The 24,888-nt window shown below is 55.8% G+C and overlaps 1 protein-coding gene across 1 annotated transcript in view; it reads right to left on the bottom strand.

The window, feature by feature from the left end:
- Positions 1-22,782, bottom strand: part of SMG6 (SMG6 nonsense mediated mRNA decay factor) — a 60,602-nt gene extending 37,820 nt beyond the window's left edge. Inside the window, exons 1-9 of the mRNA XM_081943139.1 lie at positions 22,623-22,782; positions 10,633-12,238; positions 9,201-9,396; positions 8,594-8,704; positions 8,268-8,374; positions 7,134-7,212; positions 6,421-6,531; positions 6,135-6,329; positions 2,431-2,492 (exon numbers count right to left, since the gene is read on the bottom strand). Coding sequence (XP_081799265.1) covers positions 2,431-2,492; positions 6,135-6,329; positions 6,421-6,531; positions 7,134-7,212; positions 8,268-8,374; positions 8,594-8,704; positions 9,201-9,396; positions 10,633-12,238; positions 22,623-22,731 — 2,576 coding nt within the window. The 5' untranslated portion in view covers positions 22,732-22,782. The remainder of the gene's footprint in view (positions 1-2,430; positions 2,493-6,134; positions 6,330-6,420; positions 6,532-7,133; positions 7,213-8,267; positions 8,375-8,593; positions 8,705-9,200; positions 9,397-10,632; positions 12,239-22,622) is intronic.
- Positions 22,783-24,888: the final 2,106 nt, after the last annotated feature.

The raw sequence follows: 24,888 nt of genomic DNA, 5'->3' as shown, positions 1-24,888 counted from the left end.
CCCTCCAGAGGACAGCTAGCCTGACCTCCTCCCAAAAAAGGCCTATGGCAGAGAGAAGCTGAGACATTCCCAGTAAGGTGAGGAGGGGGCTGGGCTGCTTGAGCCCCTTCTCCTTTTCTCTAGGCCTGGGGACAGCCCCCTCCCCGTCCCCCCCTGCAAGCTTGGCCCAGTCTGGGGCGAGAGAAACCTGCAGTCACCACAGGCAGGACTGACTCCTGGGACCAGCCAGGCAGAGTCCCCTCTGCGGCTCTTCCTTCCAAGGGCCACAGGCCCCAGGGGGGGGGGAGGAGGAGGAGGAGGAGGAGGAGGAGGAGGAGGAGGGGTGGCGGTGGCAGCAGTGCCAGATAGGCAGCCTGCTCAGCCTCGCCCCCCACAGGCAGTGGGGGGAGGCGCATGGGAGTGTGGGGCAGGGCCACCAGGCCTCTGCCCTATATAGGAGCCGGAGGGGGGGGGCAGCACTTCTGGGTGGCACCTGGCTTCCATGGTTAGGGCTTTGCCATCCCAGCTGCCCTCCACCCAAGAGTCCTGGAAGCCCCCCACCCCCCCAACTGGCCCCAAGAGGGGTGGGTGGGCACTGCAGAGACCCTGACCGAATTCTGCTTTCACTTATTTATTTTTAAAAACATCTGCAGGGGGGGACACCTCAACCTACGAGCACCACGGAGCCCAAAGCCTCTATGGCAATTGCTCAGTTGACTTTCTCGCCCAAGTTGCTAAGTGAATCACAGCTGCTGGCAAGGGAGTCACACGGTTGTTAAGTGAACCTGGGTCCCCCACTGACTTTCATTTGTGAGAGGTCACAAAAGGGGATCGTGTGACCAGGACGGCTCAACCGTCATAACTACGTGCCAGCTGCCGATCATCCCAATTTTGGTCGCGTGACCACAACAGTCACAAGTGTGAGAAACGGTCGTAACTTCCCTCCTTTCGCTGCTGTTTTAACTAAACGGTCACTGGGCAAACTGTGGTTAAGGGGCAGGGGGGCTGAGCAGGGCCTGGGCTGAGTCCCAAGGGGGTAAACCCTGTGAGCCAGCCAGGCCTTGGGCCCAGAGGGGCTTCAGCTGGAGCTTGAAGAAGGGCTGGTCTTCTGGCGAAAGGAAATCTCCTTCAAAGGCCGAAACGTCTGGGCCAGAGGAGGGGAAAAGTACCGGGGGGGGGGGGGGTGGAAGGGGGGGGCAGCCCGGCTGATGGGAGCTTCCTCCACCTCCCAGCCAGGAGGAAGGCTAGGAAGCCCCCATCCGAGACGGAGGCGCAGGAGCCCCGCTGGAAACCAGGCGGTGGGCTTCCCCCAACAGACGTCCTGCCTCTCCGCTCCTTCTGGGAGGGTCAAGGAGGAGGCCTCCTCCAGCCATCCACACTGGCCCCGGAGCAAAGGAGGTCAGAGGATAAAGGTCCTCCGGGATGGAAGCCGGAAGCGGAGGTGGGGGCAGGACAGCTGACCACAGGAGAAGGCCCTGGGAGGCTCTGAGACCAAGGCCCCACAGCTGAGGCTGGGCAGAGGGACAGCCGGCCTTTGGAGGAGGGACCAGGGATCGGAATCGCTCTGTCCCGGGACTCGGTCAAGAGCCCTGGAAGGAGCCGGGGGCCTCCATGAAGGCAGGGAGAGGAGGTCCAGCCACAGGTGGGAGGGGCCAGGCAGGCAGCCTTGGGGGTCTTGGAATCGTTGGGGGGGAGGGAGGGGTGTCAATGGGTGAAAATGCCAACTTCTTCATGAATGGCACTGGCTTTGAAACCAAGGAGAGTGCCAGGGAGGAGAGCGGAAACGGTGCCTTGAGGTTGGGAAACCACGTTCAGGGCAGGGTCTGCTTCAGGGGTGGGGAACGATGGCCCTTCAACCCCCAGAATTCCTCAGCCGGCCATGGGGACTTCTGGGAGTTGAAGTCCACAGGTCTTCAATGTCTATGGAGATTCTCCATCATCCGGGCTGTCTGGAAGGTGCTTTTTTTGAGAGGCAACAGATGTTTCACTTCTTATCCAAGGAGCTTCTTCACTTTGGATGAGAAGCGCCAACCTCTTCAAAGAAAAAAACAAAAGCCAGAAAGTCCACTTGCCCCTCGAAAAAAGCACCTCTGGGACACAATCCTTAAAGTCCCACGCCCCTGAGGTGGGCTCTCCTGCATGAGCAGAGGGCTGGATTAGAAGACCTCCCGAGGTCCCCATCGGCTCTGCTGTTCTGTTATCCAAGAGGAGTTTTGCTCTGAGCCGGCAGAGGAGCTGCCGCTGCTCCTCCCCCAGGCAGAGCCCGAGCCCCCCCCCCCCCCGCTCCTCTCCCCCCAGAGACCCTGCAGAGGAGGAGGAGGAGGAGGAGGCCGGTCATTCGCATCCCACCCTCTGCCCTCCGTTCCAAACATCAGCCCAGCTGCTCCCGGGACTGGATTCCAGAAGGGCTGGTAATGGAGGCGAAAGAAAACAAACATCCTGCACCCTTACCCAATCCTGGTAAACAGCTTCCCATGAGCCTGGAGAAAACGGAGGACGAACCTTTTGTTCAGCTGCATGGGAAAAGGGGGGGGGGGGGAGGGAAAATATGATGAGGAAGATGAGAAAACAAGCCAGGCCCGCTCCCTCTTCCTGCGAACGCGCAGAGTCCCGAGTGACCGCAGAACCTGGCCAGGGACGAGGAGGGGGTGGTACAGCAGATGGGAACCGAGCGGCCGTGCCCTGGCCTCCAACCTTCCTCCAGGGCCTTCCGAGGGCCCGTGCCAGACAGCTGCGGAGGGGGGGGGGAGAGGAGGGGGGTGCCAGGGCCCCCTCTGCTGGCAGACGGGCCTTTGCAGCCACTTGGGGCCAGGAGCCCGGTCATCGTCAGCCCTAGAAGACAGGCAGGGAGGGCGCAACCCCTGCCCTGCCGCTGCCTGTGGGAATGTCAACCGCTGGCCTGCCAGGAGGCACCGGGATAACAGGATCGGAAGGGACCTCTGAGGTCATCTAGTCCAACGGAATGGGACCAATTGGTGCAGCCAACAGGGGAGGGCCAACCCATCGCAGGAGAACTGACTGCAGGGCAATCTAACAATGCAATTTAGGGATTTAAAGTAAGTTTAAAATTTGTTTTAACTTTTGTCATCCAGGTTTCATTTTGTCCCTTCTTTTGCATCCTTTGACACATTAAAGGAGGCTTGGATATTAGGGTCACTCTGGTCCTGCTGCAGGTTGACACCCCCCCCTTGAGCATTGGCCGCACTGGGTGGTCCGAGAGCCCCCGTCCAGCCTCTGCTCAGGCAGGAGGAAACCCAGGAAACCTCAAGCAGGCACCCCCTGGATGGAGAAGCCCCCCTCCTGCTCCCCACTTCTGCTGGGAGTCCTTTGCTGAACTGCACCCCCCCCCCTCCCGAACCCGGCTTCCCTTCTTGAGCCTGGCTGCATCCCTGAAGGTCTGTGGGGCCTCCCCCTCCTCCCAAAAGAGGGTTTTTCCCCAGTTTTTCCCTAGAAAAACGTTTCACTTCTCATCCAAAAACTTTATTGAAGAAACTTCTTGGATGAGAAGATAAAAGTTTCCAAAGAAAATTCCGAGAGAGTCCAGCTGCCTTTTGCAAGAGAGATCCCTGAAGCGGCATTTCCCAAACATTTCGGGGGGCAGAGACCATCCTGCAGCGAGGGATGCTGAGCCTGGAGCCCCCTACAGCCCCCTCCCCCATGCCCTGCAGACTAGGCCTGGGAAGACAGCAGTTCAAGCCCAGCAGGGCCCTGCGTGTGCGTGAGGGAGCTGCACCTCTGGAACGAAACACCCAGAGAGGAGGGAAAACGGGGGGGGGGGGGAGCTGTCCTCTCCTCTTGGCCCCGGGGCCGGCTGCAGAGCTCCCCCCAGGCGAGCCGAGAGAGCCTGCCAGGGCCGCTCTGCAGATGACTCAGCCCTTGCGTGACTCACCTGCCAGGCCGGCGCTGGGAACCTCGGGGCCTGGCTGCCCACAAGAGGAAGCGGCACCGGCCCACGGGCACTTCTGCAAAATCAGCTGCAGCAGCCCGGCTCCTCCGAGCCCTGCAGAGCGGCCCTCCCCCCTCCCTCCCTCCCCCTGTGCACGCCAGGGCCCCTCCCCACCCCTGCCCTGGCCATGACCTCGCAGCCTCAGCTCTGGGGGCCGGGGAAGGAAGGCAGAGCTACGCCAGCGCCCCCCCAAATAAACCGGGGTCCCCATCAGGGAAGGCCGAGGAGCAGCTGGCAGCAGAAACAGCGGCCAGGGAGGAGGGGCCCGGCCTGCAGCCATCCAGATCAGGCCCCCAGGAGGCCCTCTGGGGAATTCGAGGAGGTCCCCAGGGGCCGAGAGCCCCCCCAAAAGCCACAAAGAGCAGGGGGGGGGAGGAGCAGGCTGGCAGGGAGGTGCCAGAAGCCTCATCTTGCACCCCTTCCCCCACCCTGGGCAGGGTGTGGATTTTGGCTCCCACAATTCCCCTGTGGGGCATTCTGGGACTTGACGGGGCAGGAGAGCCCGGCCTGTCACCCCCACGGGGGAGGGCGTAGGGAGGGGGCAAGGAAGGGCCGGGCAGGGGGGAGTCTGAGCGCTGGAGCCCCAGGCGGCTGTTCTAGAGGGGGCCCCTGGGGGGTCTTTACGCTCCTCCCCTCAGCCGCCCAACAGGAAGCCGAAAGCAGCGCTGGCAGCCAGAGGGGGCCGCAAAAGGCGACCCCTGTGAGCAGAATGGGGGTGGGGGGTGGGTGGGAAAGTGGCTCCAGTGGGCAGCGGCTGCCCCTCCGCATGAGGCCCAGAGCCCGGCTGCCCCCATCCCCGAAGCTCTGAGCGGCTGAATCACTTCGAAAGGGAAAGTCATGGCTGAGCATCATCAGGGGTCAGGAGGAGGCCAGGGAAAGCTTCTAGTCCTCATGAAAGCGTGGGCAGGTATGACTTGGGGCCTCAAGGGTGTCTGTGTGGGGGAAGGGAGAGACCTCAAGGGCGCCCTGTGATCTCGCCCAGAATATGAACTGGCTGTGGACGGGGTTCACCCCAAAGCAGGACAAGCCCTCCCCAACCCCCCGCCCTGCCTGGAAACCCTCTGTGGGAGCTTCCCCCGGCCGGCCGTGGGGGGCAGAGAAAGGTCAGAGGGGGGTGGGTAGGAGGGAGGGGCTGCTGAGAGGCTGGGAGTTTTGCTGGTGGGGGGGGGGGTGCAGGAGAAGGAACTCCGGCCTATGAAGACTGGGGGTGGGGGTGGGGCGGGGGTGGGGGGAACTTCCCTGGCAGCCCTTCCGTTCCCAGCCAGGCCAGTGCGTGCCGTGTGTCACGTCTCCCAGCCGAGGGGGGGTGGGGGAGTGGGAGAAGGGGCATGTGGTTTCTGCCTCTAACCAGCCCTTCTCACCCTGGCACCCGCGGCTTCCTCCGGCAAACCTCACAGCTGGAAACGAAACGGCTCACGTCAAAATAAAGCTACCCGGTGGCTTTGGTGACCCAGGTCAAGTAGGCTCCCAGGGGACGTGGCCCACAGCACAAGCCCCCCAAAGGCCCAGGCAGGGCTCCCAGGGACACCCACAGGCTGCTCCCCTTGCTCAGAAACACACACACACACACACACACACACACACACACACACCTGCAGAGAAGCCCAACGGCAGCCGAAACGCCCGCTTGGGTCTTGGGAAGGGGGGAGAGATTGGGACCCACGAGCTCCCACCGGTCCCCCCAAAACCACACGGGGGCCCCCACTTTCTCCATGGCCCCCATTTGCAGCAAGCCCAACTCAGGGGAGATGAGAAGCAGCAGCAGGGAGAGCTGCGTGGGGCTAATCGACCGGGGCTTGTTGACTAAAGCACAAAGGGGGGGGGGGGCTCCACTTCCTTGAGACTTTTCCGGAAGCCTCTGTGCAATGTCGGGTAGTCATTTGTCTGAAACAGTCTAGGGTTTCCTGCCTGGGCAGGGGGTTGGACTAGAAGACCTCCAAGGTCCCTTCCAGCTCTGCTATTGTATTGTATTGTATTGCATCCCCCCCCCCCCCCCGGTGTCCCTCGGCATCCCTACCCCTGCAGAGAAAGGCACCGGCCAACGTTTGACAAGGGAGGGGCACAGCCTGCCAGAGGGGCACCCAGGGACCCGGGTAGGCCTGGCAAGGAAGCACTCCCGCCCCCCATCCAAAGCAGAAAGCAAGGGCTTTTCCCCATAGCAAGCTGAGCAGCTCCCCCTTGTGGCCGCATGAAACACTGCACCCCTCACCTCACTGGGGCTGAGGCTGCCCAGGCCGCCGTCCTGCTCGGGGTCCCGGCTGGACTCCTGGCCCTGGCCGGAGCGCGGGTGGGAGGGGTGGATCCAGAGCTCCAGGCGGGTGGCATCGTCCCCGGAGGGCCGGAAAGCTGCCTTCTTGCTCCGCTGGCCGCGCTCGCTGGGGGTCTTCTGCTCCAGCTGCTCTGCCTGCGAGGGAGGGGAGGAGGAGGGGGGGGCATGAGGATCTCACAGGAGCCCAGGGTGGCTCCCCTCCCCTCCCCTCCCCTCCCGTACCCACCTTGCGCTTGGTCTCCTCGAAGAGGCTGGTGAGGCTCTCCTTGGCCGTCAGGATGGGGTTGCTGGCAGCCAGGCTGCGCATGTAGTAATAGACAGCGTCCAGCTTCCTCCTCTGCCCAGACAGACAGAGAGACGGACGGTCAGAGGGGGTCAGCCGGACTCCCCCACCCCCAGCGACGGCAGCCCTCGACTCACAACGCCTCACTCAGTGACCAAAGTTACAACGGCACTGAAAGAAATGACTTAGGACACATTTTTCACACTTCCGCAGGGGTTGGACTAGAAGACCTCCAAGGTCCCTTCCAGCTCCGTTCTTCTATTCTAACCTATGACCACGGCCACGTGGTCAGGCTCATTATTTACGACGGTTGCCGGGGTCACGTGATCCCCTTTTACAACCTCCTGACCAGCAAAGTCAATGGGGGGGGGAAGCTGGATTCATTTAACAACCGTGTGACTCATTTAACCACCGTGGGGGTTCACTTAACAACCGTGGTGAGATCAGTCGTAAAACGGGGTAAAACTCACTTCACACGTTTCTCAACAATATAAGCTTTGGCCTCCATAGTGGTTGTAAGTGGAGGACTACCTGCCCCCCCACCCCCCCCAGCCCCCCAGCCCCCCTGCCTTGCCTCCCCTCCCCGCCTGCTGGGGCCCCTGGGGCCTGGGGGGAGCCTGCAGCCGCCTGCGTGCATCCCCTGGCCCCCCTCTTACCGTGTAGACAGCCAGGAGAGCCAGCTGGTTGTAGGGCCGGCCGTTCTTGGGGGCGATGTGCTGGGCCTTCAGGTACCAGCTGGGGAGAGAGGAGAGCCAGGGAGCAGCTGGCAGGAGCCACGCAAGAGCCGTGCCAGGATGGCCCCTGCCCTGCGCCAGCTCTGCTGGGCTTGGAGGTTCCAACGAGGGGCTCCTTCCCTCCCTCCCTCCCTCTGATGCCCAAGGCTGGGGGGGCTTTTGGAGGCTGCCTGGGAAGAGCCACCCGCAGAGAGCTGACCCCCCCCTTCCTCCCGCTCTCCTGCCGACCACTCAAGGGACAGGCCAGGAAGGCCCCGGCGTTTGCCCCCGGCCTGCCTCTGACCAAGGGGCGGCAGAAGTCGCCAGGGCACTTGGGGGGCCTGTCAAGTGCCCCCCGCTCAGCCTTGGCCTGCCTCCCCCAGTTCTTGCCCTCGCTGGAAGTGGTCCATGCCTTGGAGCGCTTGCTCCTTTTAAGAAAGCTGGCCAGCCCCAGCTCTGCCCTTAAGCCACGCTGCCCCTGACCGCTCAAGCAGGGTTCCTGGCACGGATCGAGCCCAGGTGGACTGGTGCCCTTGGCAGCTGCCCATCAGCCCTGCGCTTCCCCTCCCCTCCCCCAGCTCAACCCCCCCCTCCCTGCCCTCTTCCGGGTGGGGGGAGGGGAGCTCGCCTGGAAAGCCAGTCTGGGCCCCCAATAGCCAGGGGAGAGTTGGTGCCATCACCTCAGAGGGCGAGGGCGAGGGCAGAGGGACTGAGACCCCTCCCCCTCGGATTCCAGGGCTGTATAATTTTTACAGTGGGGGGGGGGAGGAAGACTGGGAGGGGGCAGCATTTCTGCCCTGCTATAAGTGCCAAGGACGAAGCTCCTTCCCCCAGTTATGGCCCACCAGGCCTGGGAGGACCTGTTTATTAACACCCCCCCCTCTGATGCTCCCCTCCCCCCAGGGCTGATGCGGTAGCTCAGGTGAGGGCGTCAAATGCTGGGAAGGTCCCTAGCTCAGGTGAGCCTCGACTTACGACGAGTCCTTTCCCCACCCTTCTGAAAAAGCGGCGTAGCGGTCGTTCCTTGGCCAGCCGTGCCCCTTGTGGACCCCCCCCTGCCCCCGAGCCCTGCCCTACCTGCGGGCCTTCCCGTAGTTGGCCGTGTCGCTGCCTTGCTCCCGGTACCTGCAGATGTCGCCCTGGCAAATCAGGCTCCTCTGGGCACTTATGAGGGCGTATTTCACCTGGGGAGGGAAGAGCAGGGAGGCAGCTTGGAGGGGGAGGCAGCTGGGAGCCTCCCCAGGAGGGCACGAGACCCCCCCCACAGAAAAGCCAGGCCTGCCACCCGCTCAACAGAGAAGGCGGGGCTCCCTGAGGGGAAAGATTTCCGGTGCCATCCTGATGGGTGCCCTGGAGCCCCCTCCCCATCAATGGCCCCCAGCCCCCAACCCCGCTCCCCTCACCATCTTCCGCAGGGGCTTGCTGCGGACGGCCAGGCCATCCATGTAGTCTTCCAGCTTGAACTGGTAGGTCAGCTGCAGCTTCTGAAGGAGGCCGTCGAAGAAGACGGTGCCCTGAAAGGGGGGGGGGGACAGGAACTCAGAGGTCTTCTAGTCCAGCCCCCTGCTCCAGCAGGAGACCCTGGGCCATTCCGGACAAGTGGCTGTCCAGCCCTGCTCAGACCTGTCCTGTCCTCGGGGGTCATCTGCACCACAGCCCAGTGGGGCAATTAATCAATCAGAGCTGGGAGGGACCTCGGAGGTCTTCTAGTCCAGCCCCCTGCTCAGGCAGAAGACCCTCTACCAGGGCTCTCCAACCTTGGAACTTTTAAGAGACCCCTCCCTTTCCCATTCTGGACAAAGGGCTGCCCAGTCTCTTCTTCAAAGCCTCCAGGGATGGAGCCCCCACACCCAACTGCGGTGGCCAGCAGTTCCACCGGCTGATTGCCTTCCCTGCGTTCACCGCTTAAAATCCCCTTCATGGGACAGCTCCGTTCTCCCCCCCCCCAGGTACCCCTCCCACCTTCTGACCCTCCGAGGTGGCTTCCTGCCGGGGGTCCCTGGGCCTCACCTCGTCCAGGACCTGGAGCAGCCTGGTGCGCCCCTCCTGGCCGCTCTCCCCTGCGGAGGGCTCCTTCAGCAGCTGCCGGAACTTCTCGATCACCTGGTAGAAGGCGTTCTTCCAGAGCAGCTGGTCCACGTTCTGCGCATCGGCCGCCTCAATGTCCGTCAGAAGGCAGCGCTCGTACAGCTGCAGCATCTCCGCCCTGCAAGCCAGGCGGGACCCCCCCTCATCACCGGAGGCAGGGCAGGGGGGCCCTCCCCCCAACTCCCACCGAGGGGACGCCGGACGCTTAGAAAAAACAACCCTTGCATACGATAGTCCTCGACTTACGAGAGTTCATTTAGTGACCGTTTCAAATTACAGGATGTTTTGCAGATGCCGTTGTAACTTGGAACGGTCACTAAACGAACTGTCGTAAGTCGAGGAGTCACCTCATAGGATGGATTTTTAAAAACACTGTAAGGCAGAAGGCCTCAAACTTTGCGGCTTGGTGGCCCGGCTGGAGCGGGGAGGGGGAAGAGGGGAACTGGCACACGTGGCCTGGGGGTGATGCCCGCCGGCCTGCCCAGGTTGAGCTGCACCCACCTACGGGCATGCCCTCACTCTGAACAGGGCACGGCCGGGGAGGGGGGGGGGAATTGGGGGGCCCCTACAGGAAGGGCCTGTGGGGAGAAAGACAGAATTGTGCCCGGTTTCTGGAGGGTGCCCCCCCGGGCATCCTTCTCCACTGCCTCTTGTCCTCAGCTTACGACCTTCTGGTTAGTGACTTCAAATTGCGGCAGCCCTGGAAAAAGGGACTTACGACCATCTCCCACCCTCACGAGACACACAGGCTCAGGCGTGTGTCTACCTCTCCTTCCTCACCCATCCACTGCGCTTGCCCTCCATCCTGGGAGCTCAGGTCATTCCCCCCTTTGGGGATCTTCCCACAAGCCAGGTTCACTTAACGACCATGTCACTAACTTAACAACTGCGGTGAGTCACTGATCAACCGTGGCAAGACAGGTTGTAAAACGGGGCAAAACTCATTTAACAACTGCCCCTCTTAGCAACAGGAAATGTGGGTTCAATTGTGGCCGTAAGCTGAGGACTACCTGTAGTTGGAGGGGGGGGGCTGCTCTGTCCCTGCTTCCCAGGGGCTGACAGGAGCGTACAACCCCCCCCCCCCCAACGCCCTCCCAGCCTAAAATCCCAGAGAGGTCAGGTAACATTTCCAAGGCTAAGAAAGTCCCCAAGGACCCCCGGAGAAAGTGTCCCCCTCCCCTCAGGACCCCTAGCCCAGCCCTCCCTCCCTCCTCCCCCCTGGCGCCCAGGAAGCCCCCCAGGCCAGGCCTCCTTCCAGCCCCCAGCTCCAAAGCAAGGCACCAGGTGGCTCCCCTGGGCAAGAGAGAAGCCCCCCCCTCCCCCCCGTTTGGCCACCCCCTTTCCCCCTGCCCACCTGAGGATGCCCATCTTTTCCAGGCCCTCCGGGCTCAGCCTCTCCCGGGACAGGAGGTTGCTCAGCTGCTGCTCCAGGTGCCCGGCCTCCCGCAGAGCCTTGCCCAGCTCTTGATGCGGCTGCTGGGGGCCCTTCTGCTGCTCCGTCTCCCTGCTCAGGGGCTCGGCCGGGAGGGCGCTGCCAGCCCCCCCACCCCCACAAGGCTCGGCCTGCTTGGGGTAGCCGGTGGGATAATAGGCTGCCGGGTAGGCCTCGGGGCCGGTGCCCATCGGGTAGGGCAGGGGGTACCCCGTGTAAGGGTAGGGGGCTCCTCCGTAGTAATAGGGGTTGTCCGAGTTCTGGAAACGGTAGTAGGGGGCCTGGGCCTGGCAGGGCTCCCCTCGAGGCACGGGGCCCCCCTCATCGTCCGTGTCCAGGAAGTGCAGCTGGGCCCCCGGGCTCTTCAGCGCCGGCTTCTGGTCTGGGTTGTTGGGGTCCCAGAGGCGGCGGGACGTGCCGCCCCGGCTCCAGCCGCGAGGGCCTTTGCTGCCGCCAAAAAGGAGCCGGGCGCCCCCTGCGTGGGGGGCTTCGGGGGACCCTGTGCCGCTGGGGTTCAGGTCCGTGTTAGCTGGCAGCACCAGGATTCCTCGGCCTCGGTTCTGGGACTTCCCCTCCCCGGCTTCCGTGGGGTCCCTGGGGGTGGCCCTGGAGGGCCTGCCGCTCTTTCGCCATTCAGGCTGGGAGGCCCCGGAGCCCCTGCCTGCGGAGCCCCTGCCGCCCCGCTGGGCGGCTCTGGGGTCCTGGCCCCGGCCGAGCCGGCTGTGCTCGCAGCCCTTCCTGGCCTCCGGGGCCTCCTCGGCCCGGTCCTCTTCCAGGGAGTCGGTGGAAGAGGCAGAGAGCTGCTTCTGAGGGCGGGGCCTTTCCAGGGGCTTCCTGCCCACCTCCGCCTCCCCACGGGCCCCCTCGGTGCTGTTGTTGCTTCCCGCCGAGCTGGTGCTGCAGGTGCGGTAGCGGCTACGACGCTTTTCCGAGCGCGAGTAGCGCTTGGGGGGGCTGCCCTTGCCGTGGCCCAGCTCGTCTCGGGCCTTCCGGGGCCGCTCGGACCGCCTACCCTTCTCCCCCCGGAGAGGCTTGGCCCCTTCCTGGCTCGGCTCCCCTTCCTGGTCCCCTGGCTTCCCGAGGCTGTTGCCGGCCCTCCCCGCCTCCTTCTCGCAGTCTGCTCCCCTCTCCTCCTTCGGGGGCAGCTCCTCGTCTACCAGGGGGGCAGCCCCTGCTTCTCGGGGCGAGGCCTGCAGGCGTTTGCCAGGCTGGTAGATCTGCTGATCGGGCTTCTTGGCCCGCCTGATGATGCGAGGGCACCAGTCCTCAGGGGTGCCCCCGCGGCCCTGCGGGGAGCCTTCCAGGAAGCCGTTGGGCGGCTGGCCCCTGTCTTCGGGAGGGGGCTGGGGGGGCGGGCTGTCCTCCTTGCAGGCAGCTGCCAGGGGCTCCCTGGGGCCCGGCCTCTCCTCCTTGGCCTCTTCCTGCCTCGGAAGCTCCTGCTTGTTCCTCAGGCGGGAGAGGCCCGGCTTGTAGATCTCGAGATCCGGACGCCTGTTGTCCTTCCGATGCCTCGGTTCCTTCATGGTCTCTGCAGGGGGGGAGCACAACAGCAGGGTCAGCCCTGGAGCCACTGGGTGTGTGTTTGTGTGCTTGAAGGAGGGAGGAGGGAGGGAGGAGTGGGCCCACCAGGTACGGTTTGGGAGCAAACCGACTTATGCAACCAAACCGGGAGTGGCAGCTCTGTTGTTAAGCAAAGCTGTCACTAAGCGGGACGTCATGTGACTGGGCTTTCCTTTTGCCCATCTCCTCTGCCCAGAAGAGAATTCACTGGAGAGGAAGGGGTGCCAGGAGGGGGAGGGGAAAGGTTCGGGGTGCCCCTGCATTCCTTTCAGGGTGTCTGCTGGCTCTCTTGGCATCCCTTCCTCTCCGAGATTTCCACTCTGCAAAGGTGGGGAAGAAGAAGGACACGTTTCCCCCCAGCTGAACAAGGCAGCAGCCAGGGACCCCGGGTCGACCTCTAATGGCCTTTGAGACGGCTTCAATAACACAAGGAGAGAGGAAAGGCCGGCCACCCTGGTGGCCTAGTGGTGAGAGGGCGGGACTGCAGGCGGTTTCTGCTGACTGCTGTCTGCCTGCGATCTGGCAGCTCAAACCCCATCAGGCTGCAGGTGGGCCCAGCCTCCTGTCCTTCCGGGGTGGGTCAAATGAGGAGCCCGGATATAAGGGCTACGGCTGTGGCTCAGATGCAACCATTAAAAATGCTTTTTAAAAAAGTAACAAATGTATTAATTGAAAACAACAACAACCAGAAAACCAAAGATAAACCAAACATGACGAAATGAAAAGACAACTTTTGCATTTCACTAAAGAGCTTTCTGGGGGTGGGGGAGGGGGGGGGCTGTGTTTCTGATTGCAGCTGAAGCTGCTAATAACCAAATATATATTTTATGTATGTATGTATGTATATATGTGTGTGTGTGTGTGTGTGTGTATATATATATCCCGTTAAAATACAAAAATTTGGAAAGAAAAAAAAAGGAAAAAAACAAGCAAACAACATCGAACTGTCATTACAAATGAAAAAAAAACTGTTTACAAAAATAAGAAAGGAAATATATCATTACCGCTAACATTAAACATAAAAGTCCCCATTCTGTGCTCCAGCAGGAGGGGCTGGCGGTGGCTCTTTCTGCAGGGCCCTCCCAGCTTTGGCCCGGCCCCCTCCCCTCCTGAGCCCTTCGGAAGGACGGGGAGAATCTTTGGGAAGGCTAAAGACCCCCTGGTCCCTTGGGCCACGAGACCCCCCCTCCCTCCAGAGCCCCTTGTAGCCCTCCCCCTTGAGCCCCACGGAGGCTCCTTCCAAGAGCCAGCACAGACCCTCTCCTCCTCCTCCTCCTCCTCCTCCTCCTCCTGGGGAGCACCTCCCGTCCGTGGCTGAGGCCTCCCACCGCTCAGCTTCATGGGCCATGGCAGTCTGTGGGCTGCAGCCCGGAAGACCCAGCCTGCCCTGGGGAGGCTCTGGTGGGCTGGCATCGGAACACTGGCAGTGGCTCCCGTGACAACCAGGCTGGGCCGGAAGGGCCTGGAACCGAGGGGCCCGGCCCAGGCAGCCCACGGAACAGCCCAGCCCCGAGCTCTCCCTTGGCTTCCAGGCACAGAGCCCAGTGGCTGGGTCAGGCCACAGGGGCCCAGAGGGAAGGACTGGAAGGGGCACCAGGCATGGCAACCTGGAGGTCTCCCCCTAAGTGAGCACCCCCCACTTCCCACCTTGGGTCTGCGGAGGCCACGGCTGCCCCCCCAAAGGCGCTTTTCCCAAAACGCAACTGGGCTTTCTTGGGGTTTCTTCCTCCAAGAAGCTCCTTCCGTTCCGTTAACGCTGAAGCTGCCGGGGGGGGGAGTTGGAGGGGGGGGGAAGCAGGGTGTCAGGAAAGATGGCGCTGGCTGGCAAAGAGGCTGGGGCACAGCAAGAGCAGAGCCCCCCCCCCCCGAGGCCCTGGCAGAAGCTGGCCACGGAGGCACGAAGTTGCCCTCTGGGGTCGGAGGCTGGGAGCCCAGCAAACACGGGCCTGGAGCCTGGCACCTGAGAGGGTGGCACACCTGAGGTTCCACGGCTGCCCCCCCAAAGGCGCTTTTCCCAAAAGGCAACTGGGCTTTCTTGGGGTTTCTTCCTCCAAGAAGCTCCTACCGTTCCATTAACGCTGAAGCTGCCGGGGGGGGGTTGGAGGGGGGGGAAGCAGGGTGTCAGGAAAGATGGCGCTGGCTGGCAAAGAGGCTGGGGCACAGCAAGAGCAGAGCCCCCCCCCCCCGAGGCCCTGGCAGAAGCTGGCCACGGAGGCACGAAGTTGCCCTCTGGGGTCGGAGGCTGGGAGCCCAGCAAACACGGGCCTGGAGCCTGGCACCTGAGAGGGTGGCACACCTGAGGTTCTGCGGTGCGGGCAAGGGCGCCTGGTGGTGAGCAAGATACTAGAGAGGGGTCTCTTGCACAGAGCCAGGAGCTCCCCCTTTAAGTCCTCAATGTACGACCACAAGGGAGCCAAACATTTTGGTTGCTAAGCCAGACAGTTGTTAAGTAAGGTTTGCCCCAATTTATGACCTTTCTTGCCACAGTTCTTAAGTGAATCACTGCCATTGATATGTTAGTCACATAGTCATTAAGTGAATCTGGCTTGTCCATTGAGGTGGCTTGTCACATGGTCCCAAAAGGGGATCACATGACCCCAGGACACTGCGGCCATCATAAATATGAGTCAGTTGCCAAGCGTCTGAATTTTGAAGACACGATTGTGGGGATCTTGCAATGGTTGTTGAAAAACAGTCCTGTCACTGTTTTCAGTGCCTTTGTAAATTTGGTCACTAAATGAGGACTACCTATAAAGAAAGTGTTTGGAGACAGGGGCCAGAAGGAGGGGGAATCGCTGGGCTCTTCACCAAAAGGACAGAGAAGAGACTCAAAGCCAACACGGTCACAATAGTATGCCAGAGTGGAAAGGGCCTTTGGAGGTCTTCTAGTCCAACCCCCTGATTAGGCAGGAAACCCTATACCACAAATGCCTGTCCAATCTCTCCTTAAAGACTTCCAGTGTTGGAGCATTCACAACTTCCGGAGGAAACTTATGTTCCCCTGGTTAATTGTTCTAACTGCCGGGAAATGTCTCAATTCCAGGTTGCTTCTCTCCTTGATGAGTTCCCATCTGTTCTTGTCTTGTCTTGCCTTCTGGGGCGTTGGGGAATAGCTTGACTCCCTCTTCTTTGGGGCAGCCCCTTTGACTTTGGAAGACTGCTCTCCTGTCTCCCCCCTGGTCCTTCTTTTCATTCAACTAGACGTACCCAGTTCCTTAGGCCCCTCTGCCCTGAAAACGGGCCAGGTGGTCAGAGAGGCCCGGCTGCTGTCAATGGGCTTTTGCTTCCCTAGGCAGGTATAGGTTATCCTTCAGCACTAGGATTTATGAGTCGGTGTTCTGGCTTGGTGGTTTTGTGTTTTTAATTCTTGTAAGTCAACCGGAGTCAACCGAGTGAGATGGCCAGCTATATCCATCATGTCCTGTAAATCAGGGTGTCCAACTTTGACAACTTTAAGACTTGGGGACTTCAACTCCCAGAATTCCAGTCAACTTTACGACTGGGGGACTTCTGGGAATTGAAGTCCCCAAGTCTTAAAGTTGCCAAAGTTGGACAAACCTGCTGTCCATAAACCAGAAAACACTGGCCGATTAGATTTCTCCCTGCAACCCCTTTGACAGCTGTGGCTGCTCTGGTGGAAAGCTGATCATAATGGGAGATCCTGCCCCACACGGAGCCCTCGGCCAAGGACCATTTCTAGAGAGCTGAGCTTAAAAGCAGCCGGAGGGAGAGTCACCTGCCGCATAAGATGCAGCTGTGCAGAACCAAGAGGAAGCTGTGAGCGAAATCTCCCATTTTGCATAGAGGCGAGGGGGGAAACCACCAGAACAGCCCCACAGGAAAAGCCAAAAGGGCAACGAGACCACAAAAACTGATTCCACGGGGTTAAGAGAAGGTCAACGAGGAGGAGGCCAGCTCAGCATCCAGGGAACTTCATAAGCGAGGAAAATAGACAAGAGCAGAAGCTCCGGATTGAAACACAGTCGGCCTCTGTGGCCCAGTCAACCCTGCCATCTTTTGCCTATTTGCTTCGCAGGCCATAAAGCGCAGGGGAGGGGGGAGGAGATTGGGGAAGTGGGGAATGGGCACGGGGAGGAATAGGGGAGGTGGGGTGACAGGAACCAGAGGTGTCAATCCGGAATAAAACTGCCGATCAAGGACGGAGCGTGAGAACAGAATGCGAAACTCCACCAAAGAGGCACCTAAACCTCAAAGCCGTTGTGAAAACATCCGAAATGAATGCTATTGGGCACTGATGGATTGGTCAAAGGGGGGAAATGCAAGCTTTGACATTCAGATCCAGCTTTGATCAGGTTGTTGTTACCGCTTGAACTTGGTAAAAGTGAGCCTTTCACGTCACCCATGGAGTCGAGGGGTCTTCTTCCAGAGGAACCAAGTCAGGACACATGGATTAAAACTTTCACATCGTAACAATTTAAGGGTACATGCAGCCCAACTCCCAGCGATAGAGAGTACCAGAGACTCCCACTTTTCAACCCGGAGTTAAAAATATTCTGTTGGTACCCAAGGCAGCTTCCTCCTTCTGTCTTCCCCACAAGAGGCCCGGGTTGGGCTGACGGAGTATATTACATTTACGTGTAATAGAATACATATACAGTCAGTGTTGTATGTTGCAGCAATGTACAAAGCCCAAGCAATTTGCATGGCTAAATGCATGGATGGAAGCTATTTTATTTTCAGTAAAATGTTTTGGAGAGCAGGGGCCTGATGGCCTTCTGTCACAAGGGAGTTCTATGCACAGGTAGTCCTGGACTTACGACCATTCTTTTAATGGCTGTTTGAAGTTACAAAAGATGTGGGAGGAGCCAACGTTGTGACAATACGGATGTGTGGTCTTGATGCTCCGAGACCACAGCCGATACCTTTGCCACTGGATGGTCCAATCGGACCTAAACCGTCCCGCAGAGACGGTGAACAGGAAGAATACGTCTTGCTGATCTCAGGGACATTGCAAAGTCGCTGATTGATCCAAGAGAAGTTCTCCCAAGCCGGCGACAAAAAATCCAGCCATTAGGCTGATGAAGTCGGGGCGGCTCCAAAACAGAAGGATTTTGGGGTTGGAGCCCCAAAAACTAAAGGGGAGAATGAACATATAGAAGATATAGAACATATGAAGAACGGTTGCAGGAACTGGGTATGTTTAGCTTAATAGAAAGAAGGACTAGGGGAGACATGATAGCATGTTCCAATATCTCAGAGGTTGCCACAAAGAAGAGGGAGGCAAACTATTCTCCAAGGCACCTGAGGGTAGAACAAGAAGCAATGGGTGGAAACTAATCAAGGAGCAACTTAGAACTGAGGAGAAATTTCCTGACAGTGAGAACAATTAATCAGTGGAACCGCTTGCCTCCAGAAGTTGTGAATGCCCCAACACTGGAAGTCTTTAAGAAGATGTTGGATAGCTATTTGTCTGAAACGGTATAGGGTTTCCTGCCTAGGCAGGGGGTTGGACTAGAAGACCTCCAAGGTCCCTTCCAACTCTACTATTGTATTGTATTGTAAGATAAAGACAAGACAACAGATGAATTTATTAACGGAGCAAATGTGGGTGAAAGTGGAATGGAGGGAACATGGAAGAGGGATTTCGACGAATTGGAGCTCTACCTCAGATTTCAAGATACAGAAAAATAAATAAATAATAAATAAATATTTATTTCTTAGCCGCACCCTCTCCCGAAGGACTCGGGGCGGCGTACAACAAAACATAGGAAATAAATATATCGACATACATATAACAAAACATATACCAAGACATATATACGACATATACAAGGAGGAGGTGAACTGATAGATAAAAACAAGTAAAAACACAATGTTTAAAAACCCCTAAATAAATTGAATGCAATTAAAATACCCCAAATAAAAAACCCGTCAGGAGCGATATAGTTGGATCAAAGTTGAGCCAGGCCAGCAACTTGAAAAAGGTGGGTCTTGAGCTTTACACGAAAGGAGCGGAGGTCAGAGGTATTCCTAATATCCGGAGGGAGGTCATTCCACAGGGCTGGGCCCGCCACAGAGAAGGCTCTACTAGGCGCCGCCCCTCGACACTGTCTGGTGGATGGCACCTGGAGGAGGCCCTCTCTGTGCGAGCGGATTGGTCGCAGGGATGTATGGGGCAGAATACGATCCCGCAAGTAACTAGGTCCTGAGCCATGGAGCGCTTTAAAGATTGTTATCAAAACCTTGAAACGCACCCGATAGACCACAGGAAGCCAGTGCAGCTCGCGCAGGAACGGTGTCACATGGGAGTACCTAGTACTCTAAAAAGAAAAAAGGGTAATGATGATGGATTTAAGAAGAGAAACTCTTTCAGAAACATGATTGATAACCAAAAATAAGCTAACTTTAAAAATAATTGGAGGGTGAGATTACCTGAGAGATCCTTCAAGCAACAAAGTGCGGAGAGAAATCTATAAAAACCTTATAAAGGAGATAAAAAGAAGACTGACACCATAATTGGCAAGAGATACAAGACTATTTTGTTATTGGAAAGATACAGGTTGACAATGAAAGTTGAGAATAAAAAAATAGTTAATCTTGGTTGAGCAATAAGTAGGAATTTAATAATTTTTAGATTGTTTTAGATTGTTATTAAATGTTTATTCATCAACAATTAAATAAATATAATTAACAATAATGGAATGATAATGGATACAACTTAATGATATATACTATGCACTGTTAAACTAGTAAAAGAAATCTGGATATAGATTGCAAATTGTGACCTGGGAAAAAGACCTATAAATTTTACCAACAAACGTCTATTTAGGTTTTGTCATAAAGGTGTAATTTTTTGGGGGGGTTGACGAGAGGAGTTGGGATATAAATAGTAAATGACTTTTACCTAGTTATATTAACAACAAGGAAATGTTAATGGATATTGTTTAATAATATATACATGCTCTGGTATTGATAAAAGCAACTTGGATATAATATTCTAAACAGCAAAAAAAAAGCTTAGAAACTTTATTAATTGATTTTTACTCAGAATGTCATAAAAGTGTAATGTTATTGGAGGATTTTTGAAATAGCTAACAAGTGCCATTATGTGGTTGTGTTTTGAAGTATGAATATGTTTAGGCAGAAGCACGTTCAAATAATTGTAGTCAAATGAGAATTGTGATATATTGATGGTAAGATATATAAAAATCTTTGATTTAAAGTGTATAATTTAATATGACAAACAAGTAATGACTATGGAAGAAATGCACGAAACTTATTTGTAACCAATCAACATGCTTTCTACAAGATGTATTGAAGGATGATTCTTTTTTTGTGTTTTTGTTTAATTAAAATAAAATAAAATCTTAAAAAAAAAGAAATTACATGAGAGACTTAATAAGCAATGAGTTGCTAAGAGAAGTCCATACACATTTGATTAAGATGATTAGAGGACTGATACCACAAATGGCAGAAGACATGAGACGGTTTTGCTACTGGAAAGATATAGGTTGATAGATGGAAGTATATAATTTAAAACTAGTTAAACTTAGTGAAATTTAGTGACAATAGATATAGTCAAATAAATAATTGATAATGATAATAATGTATACATATGTATTGTTATAAGTAATAATTGGATATGAATATTGAATGGTACCCATGAAAGGAAGATTAGAAATCTTTTCGGTTATATATAAAGGCTAATAAAAAAGAACTAAGTTAAATTTAGTTAAGTTTTGATTATTAGGGGGAAATATGTTATGATACAGGATACAGTCAAATGAGGGATAATGATAACAATGTATATACAGGTATGGGTACAACATAAGGAAATTGGATGTAAATTGTAAACAGTGATTTGGAAAGGAGGATTAGAAATTTTTGTTGCTAAATATTATGGATGTTTAGCTAGAATAGGCCATAAGGATTCAGTGTTATTGGAGGATTTTAGAAATAGCAAATGAAATGCCACTATGTGATTCTGTTTTAAATCTTGATATATTTTATGATGAAGGACGTTTAAACAATTATAGTCAAATGAAAATGGAGGTATGATGATGGTAATATGTATAAATATATCTGAGTTAAAATACTTGAGTTAATACGAATTATGGTTGATGACTATGGAAGAGGCGCACGAAAGTTTTTTGTAACCAACTGATACACTTTCTACAGTATATAAAGAAGGAGGATTCTTTGTGCTGTGTTTGTTTTGAAAATTAAAAATAAAATAAAAATTTATTAAAAAAACAAAAAGAACTGAAAGATGTGACTTATGACTGTTTTTCACACATGACCAGTGAGGGAATTCAGCCAGTTTGCACCACTTCAGGAAAACAGGTTGTTAACTTTCTGAGCAGTTTTGTGAACTGGTTGTTGGAAGAAACTGGCAGAGAACCGGTTCTTAAATTATTTGAATCCCACCACTGCTTATGGCCCTTGCAGCATCCCCTCGATCACATGGCCACGATTCAGAGGCTTGGCAACTGGCTCATATTTATGACGGTCGCAATGTCCCGGGGCCTTTTGTGGCTGTCTGAAAAACAAAGTCAATGAGGAAGCCAGATTAACTTAACGACTGTGCCAAGAAAGGTCCTAAAATGGGGCAAAACGTACTTAACTGTCTTGCTTAGCAACGGAAATTTTGGGTTCAGTTATGGTCATTAAGTGGAGATCTGCCTGTCCCCATAAGGCTCTTCTCTTGGGTGATGGACCAAGATCTTGCATGAGTCCACGTGGTTCTGAGCAGGTTTGCTGTCCTATATTTATCTTTTGACTCATTTTTTTTATTTTTATTAGGACTATTTCCACAGCCACAAATTTTGAGTGGGGCAGTTTTATAACTCTCTTAAACAAATAAATGCATATTCCAAGAGGGCTTCCTGTTGTTTTTAACCAAAATGGGACGAAGTAGCAAGCAGATGGCCTCAAGATTCAGCTGTGGGTCTTATACTCGGCAATACATAAATGAGCGACCGAGATGAAAAGGCAAGAGGTTTGCCGATCAGATTTAGAAATTATGCAAAACTGGGTTGAATAATATTCAAGAGGATTAAAAAAACCAAGATAGGTTGGATAACTGGGCGAAAAACTAACAAAATCAGATGGAACATTCAGATTTAGCATTCAGAATGCAGGATATGACCTGGTGGTGACGTATTAGATGTGAAAACGATGCCGAAAGTGTAGTTCATAAGCTGACTGTGAGTCAACAGTATTACCTGGCTTCTGAAAAGATAAACACAATTCTAGGTATACCAAAGAGTCAATTCCAGGTACATCAAGAGAGAATTCCAGGTACATCAAAGACACAATCCCAGGTACATGGAAGTGTAGCCGTCCAATAATAAGAACCAACTGTCTATGGAGATTCTCAGTCATCCAGGTCATGGTTGTCCCAAAGGTGCTTTTTCAAGAGGCAACTCCAGAAAGTCCAGTTGCCCTTTGAAAAAGCACCTTTGGGACCATAAGAACCAACTGTTCCATTCTGTGGGTCCTTGGTTCAGATCCCCCCTCAACACAGGGCCCGATTCTTAGAATCCACCCTATAACAACAAGGGCTCCAAGAAACGAGCCCAGGTGCCCAGAAAGGCAACACTGATAGTTAGGACATGAGATGCTAAAGGCACCAAAGGGACCTTTATGGGGACATGTCTACAACACACAACTTTTCAACTATTTGATGATTCTCCCGCTTTCTCTACACTCTCTGGGTCTCCAAAAGACGCGACTCCAAGTAAGAGTTCCAGGAAACAGTTTCAGCAAAAGGCCAGGAAAGGTTCCCTCAAAGGCAAGATCAGCTCCAACCAGTAGGCACTCAAAGGCGGGACGGAGTGGGAGAAAGGAGAAACAAACAGCAAAGGTATCAAACTGGAGCGGAAGGGGGGGTGTCCACCCTTGGCCCCTTTAAGAACTCCCAGAATTCCTCAGCCAGCTTTTAAAGGGGCAAAGCTGCTGGGGAATTCTGGGAGTCGAAGTCCACAGGTCTTAAAGGGGCCAAGGGTGGACCCCCCCCGAACCAAGCACCCCCCTCCCGGGCCCAGGGAGGGTAATCAGGTTTAGATAGACTACGAAAGGAGACCCCATAGGGGGGCGAAGAGGGGAGACCGCCGCCACTCCAGCTGACCTCTTCGCAAGGGGTGGGGGCAAAGAGAGGCCTTCCGGAAGGGCCCCCATGGCGGAGGTCCCCGGGTCCCCTTAACGCACCGGCAAGGCCTTGTGGGAGTTGTAGTCCGGGGCAGACCGAGGAGGAAAGACTGAGCAGGCGCGGGGCGCGCGCAGGTGTTCAGGGAGGGAGGGAGGAGGGGGCACCAGCGCGCCACGCCCCCCGGCCACCCTACTTCGCGCCGCCGCCATCCAACCAACCAACCCGCCTGCCGCGCCCTCACCTGGGCCGCCCCTCCCGTGCGTCGCCGCCGTCGCGTCCGCCGTGGCCAGGATCCCCCGCCGGAGCTCAGCCGCCGAAACGCGGACTCGCTCCAGACCTGCCGCCGCCATCTTGGCTCGCCGAAGCCAAGGAAACAAACGGCGGACGGTGGCCGAGCGCGGACAAACCGGCCCCGGGTGTCTCAGCGCGCATGCGTCGGTTAGAGCGGAGGGGGCGGGGTTCGGCTCGAGCCCCGCCCACGTGCGACGCTCGCGGGTCCTGGCCATGGGAAGCGGGCGGCGAAGCGGAGGGTGGGGGGCGGCTGGGCAAGGCGAGGGCTGCAGCAGCCACGGGCCGATCGCTGAAACCGAGCCTGGATCTCAGGGGCTTCTGTAATGCGGGCCTCTCCCACTTGAGCGACTTTACAACTTGTGGACTTCAACTCCCAGAATTCCTCGGGCAGCTGGTTTTGGAACTTTGAGAGTTGGTCCACAAGTCGTAAAGTCGCCCAGGTGGGAGAGCCCTGATGAAGTGGATCCTGCAGCGTTCAGGCGGTGGGTTGCATGACCTCTTAGGTTCCCGTAACTCTGGCTTCTATGGAGACTCGGCTATTCCAGGAATCCCCAGGGCTTTGAGATTCTCCCTCTGAGTGTTTGTCACAGCAAAGCCCCATCCACTGGTGGGGGAATCCAGGATGCTTGGAGCCCCCTCCATCAAGTGCTTTTCTCCCTGGCTCCGCTCTCCTTTCAGGGGAAGGAGAATCCTACGTTTGTTCAAAGGGCCTCAGAACGGATGCACCTGCACCCAATATAGGCAGTCCTCGCTTTACAACCAAGATTTCTGTTGCTAGATTCCCGGAAGCACAGAGGAGCCTGCCCCATTGTATATCGAGGGGGGCTGCGTGGAGAGAGTTTCCTCTCTTAAATTCTTGGGAGTGCTTATTAGGCAAGATCTCACCTGGAAAAACAACCTGTCCCTGGTGATTGGCAAGGCCCAACAGAGACTTCATTTCCTTAGAGTCCTGCAAAAAAATCAGGTGGAACAATGGCCGATGACTCTCTCTATCGGTCCACCGTAGAAAGTGTCCTCACATACTGCATTACAGTATGGTACGCTGGTTTAACAACTGCGGACAGGAAGGCACTACGAGAGTGATCAATTCGGCACAAGAAACCATTGGTTGCCCTCTGACACCACTGGATGACATCGCCAGATCTCGCTGCTTTAGCAGAGTAAGGAAGATACTCACATTCTCAGCGTCTCTTTGCACTTTGTTTTGTTTGTTTTGTTTTTGTTGGATTTATATGCCGCCCTTCTCCCAAAGGACTCAGGGCGGCGTACAACATTAAAAAACACACATCCCAAAAGTTAAAAAGAAATTAAATACATATCCCCCAAAAACAAACCAAATTTATAAGACAATACATTTTAAAAATGAGTTAAAATTAACAGGCCAGGCCGGCTTGCTGGAAAAGCCAACTTTTTAGGGCATGTCAGAAGGACCGGAGGTCAAGGATTATGCGAAGCTCCGGGGGCAGCTCATTCCAGAGGGAAGGGGCTCCCACAGAGAAGGCTCTCCCCCTGGGGATCACCAGCCGACACTGTCTGGCCGACGGCACCCTGAGGAGGCCAACTCTGGGATCGTACTGGACGGTGGGAGGCTACTGGTGGCAGTAGGTGGTCTCGCAGGTACCCTGGGCCTAAGCCATGGAGCGCTTTAAAGGTCATAATTAATACCTTGAATCGCACCCGGAAAACAACCAGCAACCAGTGCAGGCCGTCTAAAAGGGGTGTAACATGGGAGCACCTAGGTACCCCCATGACAACCCGCGCGGCCGCATTCTGGACCAGCTGAAGCCTCCGGGTGCTCTTCAAGGGCAGCCCCATGTAGAGAGCGTTGCAGTAGTCCAGGCGAGAAAGGACGAGGGCATGAGTGACTGTGCACAGAGCATCCTGATCCAGGAAGGGGCGCAACTGACGTACTAGCCGAACCTGGTGAAAGGCCCCCCCTGGTCACAGCCGTCAGGTGTTCTTCTAAATTAAGCCGCGTATCCAGGAGGACTCCCAGATTGCGAGCCTTCTCTGAGGGGGCTAAAATTTCTCCCCCTATCATCAAAGATGGAACAAGATGTACAAATCGGGATGACGGAAACCACAGCCACTCAGTCTTGGAGCGATTGAGCTTGAGCTTCTTCTATCATCGGGCAGAAGACATCAAAGCATAGCCAGCCGAACAAACAGGTTTAAAGATAGTTTCTATTCTCGGGCTGTGAGACTTTTAAATACAA

This window comes from Natrix helvetica (genome assembly GCF_964273705.1).
Source record: "Natrix helvetica genome assembly, chromosome: 2".
Taxonomy (NCBI): domain Eukaryota; kingdom Metazoa; phylum Chordata; class Lepidosauria; order Squamata; family Natricidae; genus Natrix; species Natrix helvetica.
Note: the sequence above shows the minus strand (reverse complement) of the source record. Positions and strands in the feature narration are given on the sequence as shown.